The sequence below is a fragment of the Lepisma saccharinum genome, chromosome 2 (genome assembly GCF_977018435.1).
Source record: "Lepisma saccharinum chromosome 2, izLepSacc3.1, whole genome shotgun sequence".
Lineage (NCBI taxonomy): Eukaryota > Metazoa > Arthropoda > Insecta > Zygentoma > Lepismatidae > Lepisma > Lepisma saccharinum.
This window is the reverse complement of record NC_139230.1, coordinates 13,788,881-13,803,298: the sequence shown is the minus strand read 5'-3', so window position 1 is coordinate 13,803,298 and position 14,418 is coordinate 13,788,881. Positions and strand designations below refer to the sequence as shown.

The window sequence follows — 14,418 nt, the reverse complement described above, 5'->3', positions numbered from 1 at the left end:
TACATATATGTTATGTCATGTCAATCTCCCCCACCCCCAAAAATTAAGTCTGGATCACTGAAACAAGCATTTTAAAAGAAACAGAACAGCAGTTGAAAGAATCAGAAAAAAATAGCAAACTCAAATGGTATTTTCCGTTATGCTGTCATACTGAACTCTAAAACTACAAATAAAAAAGTACAGGAAAAGAAAACTGCAGTAATGCATCAAAAATATTAATTTTGAAAAATCTAATTACCAGACATGCTTCGCAGGTTACAAAAGCCTTAAAAAGCCTGATGAAGAAGCAGAATTCCATCAACAATAATATACAGATAAATTAACTTTTGGAAATACGTATTGATATGTTGCACATCTGCATCTGCTGTAGAAAGCTTTTGATGTAATCAATACAAGAAAATGCACATTCAAGAATTACCACAATAATAAATGCTACACCAAATGCATCAAAAATGTCAAAGCACAAAATTAACTTATCAATGAACAAAAGCACACAAGGTATTTCTCGTTTTGCAAGTTGTAATTACAAATAAAGACAGGTTTGCTGAAAATGCATAATAATGAAAATGTGATTACAATGATTAATGCAAGAAAGTGAAAGTTGATGACAAAAATTAACCTTAAAGAGCATGACATAATATAACTAATTGATGAAATAAATATGATAATTGACAAGCTAGAAGATAGCTACTCTGAAGCATGTAAGAGATTAAGTTGAGCAGCCAGATACATGTACCTGATACTGAAATAAAAGCAGTAATGGCTTCTCAATGGCTAGTTGCCGAAAAGATTTTTTGTTCAGAATAGAAATATCTACAATGTAAAAAAGATAATATATTTACTGTAACAATCTGGAGTAGCCATCTTCACACAATGGCAAAGTCCTAAACATGGAGAAATATGCTGTTCAGCATATGACATTTTCAAAACATGTTCTTAGTAATTAGTGTCCACTTTAAATATTTATGATACACAACAACCTACATAATTCTCTATGCATTACATAAGCCATGATAAGAGTACATTGATTTGATATTCACTATTTAAATTCATGTACTTACTTAGAATTTCATTTCGTATCTGATTAAAAAGTAGTCTTTCTTTCTATTGTTTTGAAACTAAGTATGTATTCATGCATAAGTAAATGTATTCATACAAATATTTTTTGTTCTAATTCATTATTCTTACATCAGAAAATTATAAACTAAGCTTGTTGCCTAGAATTCATTCTGCTAGTGAACTAAATGCCAAATTCTTACTCAACTACTAGTTTTCCTTTGGTAACACTGTTTTAATGTTTTAGTTTTCCTTGATCACACTACTTGTTACAATAATTTTTGCAATAGCAATTCATTTATTTACATGGCATATTTGCAAAAGATTCAGTTCATCTGATATTTTCATTTTCCACTTAGGTCTATTTTTTATTTCTTTTGTGCAATTGATCTTCAGTGGTTTTTTATTAGTATCGACTGAAGAATCTGCAAATGTACCTGTTACAAAATAATGCAGACATTTACAGTTTTTGTGTTTTATTATTGTACAGTTTATTCAATTGGTTCATACATAAAATCAATTATTATTTTCTTTAAAACCACACAGAGCAAGAACTTTCTGTTAGACCTTTATAACAAGAAAGGGAATTGCTTTTTACTGTCGTAATACCAGTAAATGTCAGTGAAATTTCAGCGAAATATGCAGGCTCTACCAGGACTTGAACCTGTGTTTCTGGCATATTGTGTGACTGTTCTACCAACTGATCTACAGAGCCAGCCCTGGCTTCACCTGATTTTTTTTATCTTGCTGCAAATAAATATTCTGATATTTAACAATATGTTTCATGCAGAAAATGATCTAATTCTGGAAACAGTTAATCATTATATTTAACCTGATATAACAATGTCATTCTGAAGCATATAAATAAGACATTTTAGCAAGAATAATAGGAAACACTTACTCATGTATTGACATCTTTGGTGGTATTTCTGACCAAAGCCGTGCATATTTTACAGGTGTAACTTGCTCCTGGGGATCTCTATCCACATGAAGATGAAGCATTAAGCGACAAAATGAAGCTCTTAATTCATATGGAACAGTCTCATCTGACATACACCTACAAAATTAAATTTTTATTTGTTGAAATTTTGAACTTGACAAGCACAGAGTTTTAAATTTCACATTATTTCACAAGAATATTAGATAAGAAGGTGTAAGCATTAGATAAACCATAATACCTTTTAGATAAACCATAATATCAATTATGTATTTGTAATGCTGGGTGTTAGAAAGTAACTGGTTTCTTCGATTGGAATAATAATTTGATGTGCTACAATGAATGTCTCTTTTGATATTATGATGTTGGCATATGGTGTGAGCCAAGATAACACCTGTATATTTTTTTCTAAGTGTAATTTTTTAAAACACTGAAATATCAAGTTACACTAACAATGGTGGCAGTGGTCACAAAATAAAGAAAAACAAATGCACAGGGGGAGGAAAAAGTGCATTTTATACATTTTAAGAAATTAACATCTGGTTACTTAAAACTGAAGATACAGTAATGTACTTTCCTACTTAAGTCTGTCAAATACATTATCTGCAGCAACTTTTTCACTGTTGGTATTGGAAGTCCTGTTGTCAGCAATTGGATACGATCTTGCTGCAATGTGTTTGTGTTTATTTTATGTTCCTTGATGCTGTTTTTTCCTGAAAATGCACCCTCGAATCCTTCTCTCTCTGATGCTAGTGCAAAACATGTGTTTTATTTTGTATTTTGATATAAGCCAATTAACTGTTCCCTTACTTCCTAAAAATTTTACATCTGTTTCAATGAAAGAAATTACTTGTGATATAAATAATTAATTGATCACAGCCTGGAAGTTATTCATATTTTGTTATTTTATATTGCATTTCTGCCACTTTTGGCTAGTCATGAAGATGAAATTGATGAAAAGACACTCACAAAGAACAATCATGCCCAGACTGCAACTCAAACTAGGAAATTTTAGTGGCAAGATTGAAAGTCTACCACTTAATGTACTCGGTCACTAAGCTGGCACCAACCTGAAAGTCTACCAAATCCAATTCAGAGTACAAGAGAGACTGATAAGGTATTTGTAACCAAGTCAAGAATGCTTCAATCCTTGCGTACATAAAACTGTCTAGCTATTGCTTAAATTTTAATAACCACCAGCAGTAGCAGTGATTAGGGAGTGTGTGCAGTTACCCCACTTTTTTTTTTGTTCCTGCACTATGGCCTCTTAATGCTAAGCTTTGTCTACCAAGAAAAGAAAAAGTAAACTGTTTTTGCCACCCCCCCCCCCTCTCACCGCTACTGCCCACTAGTGTTTCTATCATCACTTAATTACATGGAAAGATATTTTCCTTCCTTAGTAAAATTGGTACTTACTTGAGAATAAGATCTATATCAAGATGAGGAGACAGACTGTTCAATGCTAAATATTGTCTGTTCAGGCACATATTTGAAAAAAGGTCTAGCTGATGTTTATAATAATCAAGAATAGCCTGATCCACTTTATCTCCATTTTTTGCTCCACGTGACAAATCTGCAACTGATCTGGATACCTGAAAATACAAAGCTGCTATTAAAATAACATGTTATAATACAAATTTGAAGATATTTTACTAATAAACATTATATAGAATTACCTAATTCAATCCTTTGCAATACTTTAACACTGCACTTTGGTTGAACCATATGTAAAAACATGACAATTAGCATTTTACAAACAAAATTAAATACCTTTCTAGGAAAATAATATATCATAACTATATCTTCAGCATCTTCAAGAATACAAGGAGAAAGATGATTTTTTTTTCTGGATATGAGTCCAGTGTTTTGTTGTACATGTGAAGATGAACATATTACCTGGGAATTGTTCCATGACAGCATCACTTCTTCCTCTTCCATGATGGTAACCATTCCATTCTCATCAAGTTCTTCAATCTGAGTCTTTTCCATTCTGTAATATAACAGTATCTTTTATAAATTAATTAATTTATTAATTATGTCAGATCAATCAGTACTCTGATTGACTGATATCAGTCAATATAGGTAGGTACATTGGTGTATCAATTTGTTGATAACTGTATCCATCCCATATGTTATATATCTTGTAATTTAGGGTAAAAACTTGTCAAATTATCATTTTTATGGACATCATTCGCGTGCCACAGTTTTGGAAAACACATGCCTAAATATGCAGATTACTTTTTCAAAGTAAAACCAGTTGCAATCACGTGATTACATGTATTAATCGTGGAGGTTAATAAACCATTTATGTTCAAGAAACATTTGCTATTTAATATTGTAATATTTCAGCTTGCCACTGAAAGTTCTGAGTTCAAACTCCAGCCTGGACATGGGGTGTTTGCGAGTGTCCCTTCATCAATTTTATCTAATCATCATTCATTTTCATTGCTGCAAATAGCCAAATGCAACAAAAAAGCAATGAAAAATAACAAAAATAGATATGCATTAGCCTATTGCTATGTGCAAAAAAGCTTATCCAATTACAGTAATTACTTGAGTACCTTGCATATTTTCTTTGCCTAAAATGCTGTAGAAAATGAGGATGTGTGGTAGAGATCTCCAAACGTGATGTAAACACAATTTATTCCATATATGTCAAAAGTTTGCTTCTTTTCACTAATATAGTCTAATCAGGACTGGACCTACAGTTTCAAGTGGGAACTGAACCACTACACGATGCCCCTCCCCAAGGTGTCACACCTCGGATCCTTGATTACACTGGTCAACAATGATATTGTTAAATGAATAATTTTCACAGATTCTTGTTTTTTGGTATGCTGATTCTGAATATGAAGTCAGAATTTCTCTATCAGGCTCCATTTTATTTTGTTAATGCGTTTACATTTTTTTTCTCTTTGTAGTCCATATTTACCATTAAGCTCTATTACAGTAGCAAAAGTACAAGCATTATGAGTTCCAAAACATGAATGAAAGTGACTTGCTTTGCTTAAAACGTTTCTGCGCAAGCCAATCACCGATGACAACAATGAAAAAATACTGGTTTATTACCATCAGGATAAACAGCAATGGTAACATTTCAGTTGAAATCCAGTTCTGTTACGTTTGTAACATAAGTAAGTTATACAGTTATACATTTTTAACTCTGCTTGGTGGAAAGAATGTTGCTCTTGGAGTTCAAGATTTGTGATGATAACATCTGCCACCCGTTCCCATACAGGTTTTCTTATCAGTTGCAAACATGGGACCAGACTCTCAACTTGGAATTCTATTTATGTCCCTTGCATTGGAGTGCATGGAATGGGCAATGAATCCTTGAACCAGATTGGCCTGTGCTAAATAATCCTACTTTTGTTCTTTGCATTGCAGTTCGCAAGTCATATCTGCCTAAAGCAGATCGGAAACTGATATCTTTCAAGCTGTCACACAAGTCACTGGTGTCACACTTCCCCTTCTGTCGTAAACATTACAAACAAGCTGATGAAAGGGAGGGGGAGTCAAGAGCGGCCTGCTGGGGGAGGGGGAGTTCCGCTGTGTCTTATTACCCTCATATTGAAAGATAATACGGTTGTTGAAGGCAGAGAAGTTGCAGAACTTTTTTCTTTTTTGTGTAAAAAATCACAGATAAACTAATTATTGAACACTGTGATTTTTTTTACTGTGTGAATGGTTCTGAAGAAAAGTAGTAATAATACTAAACACTGTGTGCATTTTCTTTCTGCAAGCACCATTTGAAAAAAGCACTTTGTTTCCCTTTCGTTACTATGGGATAAATTGAAGATAAAAGTCTGTAACTGTTCAACTACTGCATCTTTTTTGAAAAATTTAAATTATAAATGTAAGAATGAACAAAAAGCAACATTTTAAGAATTATCCGAGAATTAAGGTTCCAGGGGGGAAGCAGGAGCAAAAGCCGAAAGTTAGAATTTGTCAGGCTACGCAAAATTGCTGAATGCCATAATTTCAGTTTTTTTTTTCTTTCTTCAAAGTGGGCACGAGCACTACATATCCGCATAGATGATGCTGTGCTTCACTAAAAACTTGGTCCATCCAGCGTTCATAGGGTCGACACTAGAAGCAAAATTCCTAAATTATGCAAAATTTACTAACGCCTTAATTTCAGTTTTTTCCCAAATTTGCGGCATGAGCATTACATATCGTCATAGAGCGCTATTATATATATTAATGAAAATATATTTATATAATGATGACTACCAAAAACTTTCAAACACTTTTTCAGTCATTACAATACTATAGTGTCACTGAAGCTAAATTATCATAATGTAAAAAAGAGGTACATGGAGTAATTCAATAAACATTTTAGTATGGTTTTGTAATCACATTATAAATTTATGTAGCATTCAGGTATTGGTTTGAAAACACAGCTTCAGCAAATGCCTTACATTTATTAACTGAATTTTCATATTAAAAATTCAATTCCCAATAAACATCAAAACAACAAGTCATGCAAACTACTCTAACAACAAATACTATTTATATTAGCCAGAACATTGCTTGTTATAAAACTTGCCTTGTTTCAATTAAGATGTCAGAGTTTTTTGAACTTAAAACACTCTTGCATATCAATTCTTGAGTCACAGCAATTGCTTTCTTGTTTGATATACACAAATCTGACAAGTAATCCAGAAAACGTGACTCCCAGTTATGCATATTTTTTCGGACTAAACCCACAAAAGTTTCAATTTCAGCTGCTGTTATATGTTTTTCAAGCAGTTTCCTGTTATTATGAAGCAATGCTGTAATTGTATCCTCAGCCAATATGTCATAGCCTATCTGTTTCTGCATAAATCCAAAATGTTTGGCAATGTATTCCTGTAAAAATATAAAGCATGGATATCCAATCACAAAGAAAACTGCAAGACTACAAAACAAATCACAAATTAAAAAACATAACAATAACAAAACCAAAAATAATGTAACAAATGAAAACAAACAAGAAATGGAAGACCAAAACATATAATATAATTCAACTTCCATGAAATGAGGTAGAGCAACAGTTTATAAAAAGTTTTCAGTTCTGTTAGGAAGCTAAATTATAATTGTGACTTCATAAATTAAACAAAAATACAGTTTTGATATAAATAATATAAACAGTAATGAAGAAGAAAGAAAACAAAAAGGTTTCTCCTCCCAAAGAACCACTGTATACAAACATGATTGCATTATCCTTCCTTAGATATACACAAGCAACCAAAAAACAAAGATATTGACTCTCCAAAAAAATTAGAGAGAAGAGAACCTACGCTAACAAATGAAAATAAACTATCTTAATATCTCAAAATCTGCTGATTGAATGTCTTATATATTTGGGAACAGTGAAATTACCTGATTTTTGCGGTAATCCTGTTGACTTAGACGAAGAATTCGGTAACATAACCTGAACATATACTTGTATGATGCATGACGAGGGTCATTCAACTCCTCAATTCTCAAAAATGGGCCTTCTCCCTCTGCAGATTCAAGAAATGGTGCTTGCAAAATTTTAAACAGTTGTTTCAAAATATATTGCTCTCTAAGTAACTTCTGTCTATCTCGATTTGGATTTGTTACAACAAGATCCAAAGCTTCAGACTTATTCTGTTCATTTTCTTGACCAGCAATAAAGTAAACAATATCCTGCAGTAAACTGGTAACTGCCCTAAGTAAGAAAAGAAAGAACCTTTAGAAACATGTAACTTGTTACATACACATAAATATTGATATTTTCTTGTCAGAACACAGTTTCCGACAATAGCTAAGAATGAACATGTAACAATTTCTTTTTTTTTTCGTTTGTCACCTTGTATTGTCTTGTTTTGTTTGTTTTTTTTCTTGTTGCTACAGTTTCAGTATAAAATGGTCTTTCAGCACTGTATCTGAAACTTTAAGTAAATAAATAAAATAATATTCCTTGCAAATGCACTAATATTAATTTATTATTATTTTCAATGTGTGTATTTAATAGGCGGAACTAATTGCTACACTATCAGTATTGGTTGATATGGGCAGTTCACTGGCAAAATTGATTCAATATTTCTACACACAGCCCCTCATTAAATGCACAATTTTGTTATTTTAGAATTTCATAGTCATACAAAGAACTTCATAAGTACAGACTGTAGGTTAGATTAGTACATAGCAGGTTACTAATTAAAACATAAGGCTGGTAATATTACTGGTGAATTTACTGATGGTGAGAACTTAGAGACCACAGGCTACTAGTAGGAGATGTGAGGAGATGGAAAATAAAAGATAGAAGGGAGGAACAAGAGAGAAGGATAAGAGTGTGGAAATTGAAGGATAAGATGATAAAAGAGAAATATCAAGAAATATTGTGAACTAAAGTGTCAAAGAGATGAACCCAAAGGAGTAGAAACAGAATGGATAAGATTTAAAATGGAATTAGTAGAAGCAGCCGAAAAGGTATGTGGAAGGACAAGCAAGAAAAGAAGGAAGAAAGAAACACCATGGTGGAATGAAAGAACTAGAAAGGCAGTGAAAAACAAAAATGATGCATTTAGAAAATGGTTTAAAGTTAAATCACAAAATGCATGAAAAAGAGTATGTGGAAAAGAAGAAAGAGGCAAGAACAGTAGTAAAGGAGGAAAGAAGAAACTGGATGGAAGAAAGGGCCAAAGTTCTAGAAAAAGATGTAGATGGGAACAAGAAAGTATTGTATGGATTAGTGAGAGAAAGGAGAAGAGAAAGTGGAGACAGCTGTAAGCTAAGGGATGAAAGGGGAAACGTTGTAGAAGAGGATGACGAAATAAGGAGAATGTGGAGAAATTATTTCGAGAAATTGCTGAATGTGAAAAAAAGAAATGAACATGAAGAAGTGAAGAAAAAAGAAAACAGGAAGGAAAAAATGAATCTCACAAGGAAAAAAGTGGAGGAAACACTGAAAAGAATCAAGATAGGTAGATCACCTGGAGTAGATGAGGTGCCAATGGAAATGATACTAGGTGCAGGAGTGATTGGTGTGCCGGGGCTGTACAGAGTGTTGAAAACAGTGCGGCAAGAGAGAGAGAAGTGACAAGAGATTGGACAAAGGGACTAATAGTTCCCATATTCAAGAAAGGTGACAGGAAGTAATGTACAAATTCCAGAGAAATAACACTAATGTGTCAGCAAAGGTGTATGAGAAAATATTAGAGAAAAGAATAAGGGAAGTGACAGAGCTGAACATGCGAGACTAACAGTATGGATTTATAAGAGGCAGATCAACAGTAGATCTGATATTCACCATAAGGCAAATGCAGGAAAGGCACTACGAGTATGGAAATGATTTGATTATGGCATTCCTAGATATAGAAAAGGGATATGATAGAATGGACAGAACAAAGATTTGGAAGGCTCTAAGAGAGAAAGGAGTCGAGGAAGAGATAGTGTGTAGAGTACAGAGCACATACAAGGCAAACCAGAGCTGTGTAAAGATACCAGTGGGAAGAATGGAGTGGTTCAGTATAAGTAACTAGCTGATTACCTGGCATTGCCCGGGTATTTATTTATCCCAATATTCTATTAAGACAGGAAAATAATTAATTCTAACTATAGCGCAAAATGAACTTGGAGTTGAACGGCATTGGAAGTGTCACTATTCATCCCCGTAAACTATGGATTCCACACTAATATCGGTCATTTTACATGTCACGTCCTTCCCACCCCCACCCCTAGGGGTGCCAGGGATGTTTTACCCCAAAAATATTATTTCCAAATTGCAAGTGATACGTGTACAAAGTTTGGTTGAAATTGCTCCACGCGTTCGAGAGTTATGCCGGAACAAACATATATACACCACCACACACAAACACACATACATCCATTTTTATATATATAGAAGATGGGCTAAAACTGGGAAGTGCTCTTCCCCACTGCTCTTCATAATTACAATGGATGCAATTAACAGAGAGGTGGGGAAGAAAATAGAAGAGGAAGAGATGAATGCCCTGTTGTTTCGCTGATGATAATAATATGGGGAAACGGAAGAAGTAGTACAGAGATGGCTTGATATGAAGAAATCAGAAGTGCAGAAAAGAGCAAGTTGCTAATAACAACAAGAAACAGAGCCAGAAATGTACCAAGAATAAAGATGGAGATGGAAGAGTTGAGGGTGGTGGAGAGTTTCAAATATCTAGGAAGCATAATTGAGAGAAGTGGATGAATAGATGAGGAGGTAAACAGAAGAGGACAAATGGGTGGTGGATTATATCAAAGTGTTCTGAGATTAATATGGAACAGGGATTTACCTATGCAATGCAAGAAGGTAATATATAACACATACTATGTGCCAATAATTATGTATGGAGCAGAGACTTGGACAATGACAGAGAGAGACAAAAGAAAGATGCAGGCAGTGGAGATGAAATTTTTAAGGAGTATATTGGGGAAGACTAGAAGGGATAGAATAAGGAATGAGGAGATCTGACAGACAGTGGGTGTGGTGAAGATTCAGGACAGGATAGATCAGGCACAGATGAGATGGTTCGAACACATGAAAAGGATGGATGCAGAAAGACTACCATTAAGAGCTTACAATGCACAAGGAGTGGGAATAAGACCAAGGGGGAGACCAAGATGTTGGTTGAAAGAGCAGATAGCGGAGAGTGTTAAGAGAAGAGGACAAGATTGGAACACCGTGGAGAGAGAGGAGTGGTGGAAGACCATGAAATAATGGAGAGTCTTGACTTCTATGCTGACCGAGCCAGAGGCAGGAAATGGCAAAGGATGATGATGACAAAGATTCACCTGAATCCTCTAGAAGTAATTTCAAATTGATGTAATTCTTCAGATTTTGGTATAGCATAGCGGTTTTTCAAAAGGAGAGGAGAATTTGAAAAACACTGCCCTGGCATCAGCCAAAGGTCCAGCCAAGACTTAAATGCTCTCATATTTTATCAAATTGTTTCTTGGCTTATATGAGAAAATAAAATATTAGAATATTTGTATCTTTTCATAATCTTCTATAAAATTTTTGTTATTCAGTATCATTCTACCACTTCAACTAATTGCAATTATGATTGATTGATTGAGTTTATTTTACTTCGAGTTTTGTGCCTCTTGGCTAATTTGCGAAGATGGGGATGAGTGATGAAATGATGAAATGGATGAAAATGGACATTCACAAACAACCATACCCGACCGGGATTCGAACCCGGGACCCTTGGCGTCGCAGCGCGATGTGCTAACCACTCGGCCACAGGGTCGGGCTAATTGCAATTATGAGGATATGTGATGAGTAGATGAAATTGAAGAAGTGCACTCACAAAGAACACCCATGGCCAGGCTGGGATTCACACCTCGAAATTTTGGTCAACCACTTAACAAGCTTGGCCTTCAAGCCAGCTTAAAATTCAATGTTTGCATACCTAATAGAATGCTCCAATTCTAGAATGGCAGGAAAGTATTTAAGAATTTTACTTTTTTTAGTGAAGTTTTAAATTTAAATATTGCTATTAATTTATTAGGGCAATTGCAATAATTTACATTTGTTCAAAATATTGACCAATATTTGTGTGTAAATATTCTTCACCAATTACAGTCAACTCTCGATTCAACGACCTTTCACAGTTCCCGGGAAAAGGGTCGTTATTTCGAAGGGGTCGTTATTGGAATTTGCACCAATTTTCAGCTTAAAGGGAGCTGAAACGGACAGAAAGATGCCTAGGAGATGGTAACACCATTTATCCTGGTAGTTATACAACCTGTTATGCAGGATGCGTGTTGTGAGAAGGAAAATAGAACATGAAAAAGTTTTCACAAACGAGAATTTATAATAATGTTACTTTGTTTCAATTGTGCACAGTCGTTGCTTTTCCAGTAAATTCTTACAATTCTAGTTCCTGAGAAACCCGTGTGCACTGAGACCAATGGAAAGGAAAACAATCTCTCGCTTATTGCAAGCGAAACTCGAAGAATCTTGACACCAGTCAGACTGGTGCCAGCAAAAGTCGGGAGATAATCGGGCAGAATGAATGTTGGATTTTATACAGGTTCACTGGAGCATTGTTTGTTACAAGATTAACTGGTAAGATTAGATCTCTCGGGAGAAACAACACAGGTTGTCTCTAGGTACCAGACAAAAAAAATAAAGGCAGGGCTGTAATTTTCGTTCTGGTTCGACTGTGTAAAATACATCGTAAAAAAAGTCACTTTTCTTTGCTTCAACCAACTTCATTCTCCCTCCTTCCCCATTCAAGGGAGCAGTCCAAACTCCTTCCTTGACTTGCATTGTAATCCAGCGTGAAAAAGGAAACGCGCAACTTGCGATCTGTTCTGTTTTCACCCAATGCGTATTCTAGGACACGTCATTAAACAGCGTGGCAATCGATAATCATTCGGGTTTGGAATTGAATTTCACTTTAAACTGTATATTTAGTCCCGATCAGCCCATCAGCATAAAATGAACTGAAAACAAGCTTTATGAAATTGCGCATTTTCACATGTCAAAATGGTAGATCGTTATTTACTCTCATGTTAATCGACGATTGAATGTTGGATTTAGGAGTATTCTCGATGTCAAACACCCACCCCTCCAAACGTTTTCCCCTTGAATAATGTATTTTTAATCGGTCTCAGCGACCATTCCTACATTGAACTCTTTTTTTCCCCCTCCACATGAATGGTTCTGAAAAAAAAAAAGCGGATGCAAATTAAATTAAAGATTTGCTTATCAGAAGGCGCAGAACATGAAGTTATTTTAACTCTTGCTTTCCTTTCTGGAGATCGAATTTCGTTATCGTCAAATCAAAACAGCTTTGCGAGATTCAAAACAATAACCTTTTTCTTCACGCTGGATGAGTCATCGCTGTTATCGGCAAGTGACAGCTTTGCAGATGCTAGACAAAACACTGGCGCCAGCTGCATCGTAAAAACAAAGAGACCGGCTGGAAGTTCGAGCAACAGGTGGCGGAAGAGAATAATCCCAGCATTTTAAAGATAACGCAACTGTCAAAGACGGAACTTTTAACAGCAGTGTAAGGAAGAAAGAAATGACCCTTGCTTTACGTTTTACCATGCAACAGACAATAATAGGGGCAATATTTCCTATGCAGACAACAGCATTAAAAAAACAAACAATTCTGCAATTATCAACATTGCCGTGCACACCAGTGGCGGAGAATGAGCTGGGGAAAGGGAGTTGGGTCACGTTTTTTTATTACTTGTTCTATGGTTTTTGTTCGTTTCAAGAATATATCCAGAACTGGTTGCCCCATTTTAGACGTCAAAGGAAAGGAAGAGGGGTGGGTCATTTTCCACCCTCGCCTGTAATCAGCCCGCATCAGCAAGAAAATCGGGGCTGAAACAATCTGCATCGCCCCCCCCCCCCCCCCCCACGTTTGCTGACATGAAAAGTGGGAGAAGTCAGTCAGCCAACGGAACACTTTTTTGGCAGATATTACGACATCGACACAATTAGGAAAACGTATGAAGTGGGATTATGATGCACGTAAGATCGAAGTAAACTTTTATGGAAACCTGGATGACAACGCATTAAGCGGCTTGACGATCTTTAGTTCACCAATGTGGTTTTGATTATCTAAAAGTTTCGCTTTTTTATGAAGTGTTGCAGGGAACAAAGAACACTTTTTGAATGAAAGCTGTTACCGGAAGTTGTCGTCTACAAGGCCGAGAGTTGCTCACTCACGGGAACCTGCTGCTGGACAGATGGGCCAGACTTCCAGGCGCCAATCATCTGTATTTTCGAACATTCCTGCGATCTTATCTCTCAAGGTGGTGTATTTATCGATGAAAGAGCTTGACCTGCCATACACATTGGCAAAGTCTGCAAGTCCAGCAGTCATTTCAGGCTGCTCCTCCCCTCCTCCTCCGCGAGTTTTAAGCAGCTCTTAGGACAAGGAAACAAGTCAAGTCGATTTAAAATAACATCCAAGCACATTCGATTTTCTTTTCTCGCGTATCCAAGAGCAAGCCTGGCGCGTTGGGTAGCGGCCGTCGGGTGCGGTGTAACATTGGTGCGCTTGAGGGAGGGGAGGGCAGAGGTCAAGTGCTATTGGATATCACTCAAGCATGGTGTGGTGGTGTCTATTTTTAGTTCAGACCTAGCGGTAGAGCGCTCGTAAAGGGAATGAGTGGAGGAAAAAACTGCATTTTTCGGCCGATTTCCTTCAATTTTTCAACTTTTTTTTCCAAATTTTTCAACTTTTTTCTAAATTTTTCACGGTTCCCGGGAAAAGGGTCGTTACTTCGAGAGGGTCGTTATACCCGGGGTCGTAGAATCGAGAGTTGACTGTATATGCATCAATTTACAAAGAAATTTGCTTGAAATATTCAAGAATTAAATCAGAATATGAAAATAGATGTTATGTAAACACAAAATACAGTTTTTCGTGAAAAATTGTTGTTGAAAAATAAAAATAAAGTTTGAAATTTTGTATAATTTCTAGGAT

At 35.5% G+C, this 14,418-nt stretch overlaps 1 protein-coding gene across 18 annotated transcripts in view; it reads right to left on the bottom strand.

Annotated features, from left to right (window-relative positions):
• Itpr (Inositol 1,4,5,-trisphosphate receptor) overlaps positions 1 to 14,418 on the bottom strand; it is a 181,457-nt gene that overhangs the window by 130,457 nt on the left and 36,582 nt on the right. For 10 of the 18 annotated variants that reach the window (XM_083117057.1, XM_083117063.1, XM_083117056.1 and 7 more), the window contains exons 11-16: positions 7,358 to 7,670; positions 6,543 to 6,844; positions 3,890 to 3,983; positions 3,410 to 3,585; positions 1,958 to 2,113; positions 843 to 884 (exon numbers count right to left, since the gene is read on the bottom strand). In XM_083117057.1, the coding sequence (XP_082973183.1) occupies positions 843 to 884; positions 1,958 to 2,113; positions 3,410 to 3,585; positions 3,890 to 3,983; positions 6,543 to 6,844; positions 7,358 to 7,670 (1,083 nt within the window). The remainder of the gene's footprint in view (positions 1 to 842; positions 885 to 1,957; positions 2,114 to 3,409; positions 3,586 to 3,889; positions 3,984 to 6,542; positions 6,845 to 7,357; positions 7,671 to 14,418) is intronic. The other 8 variants (XM_083117067.1, XM_083117059.1, XM_083117072.1 and 5 more) reach the window with 1 other exon arrangement.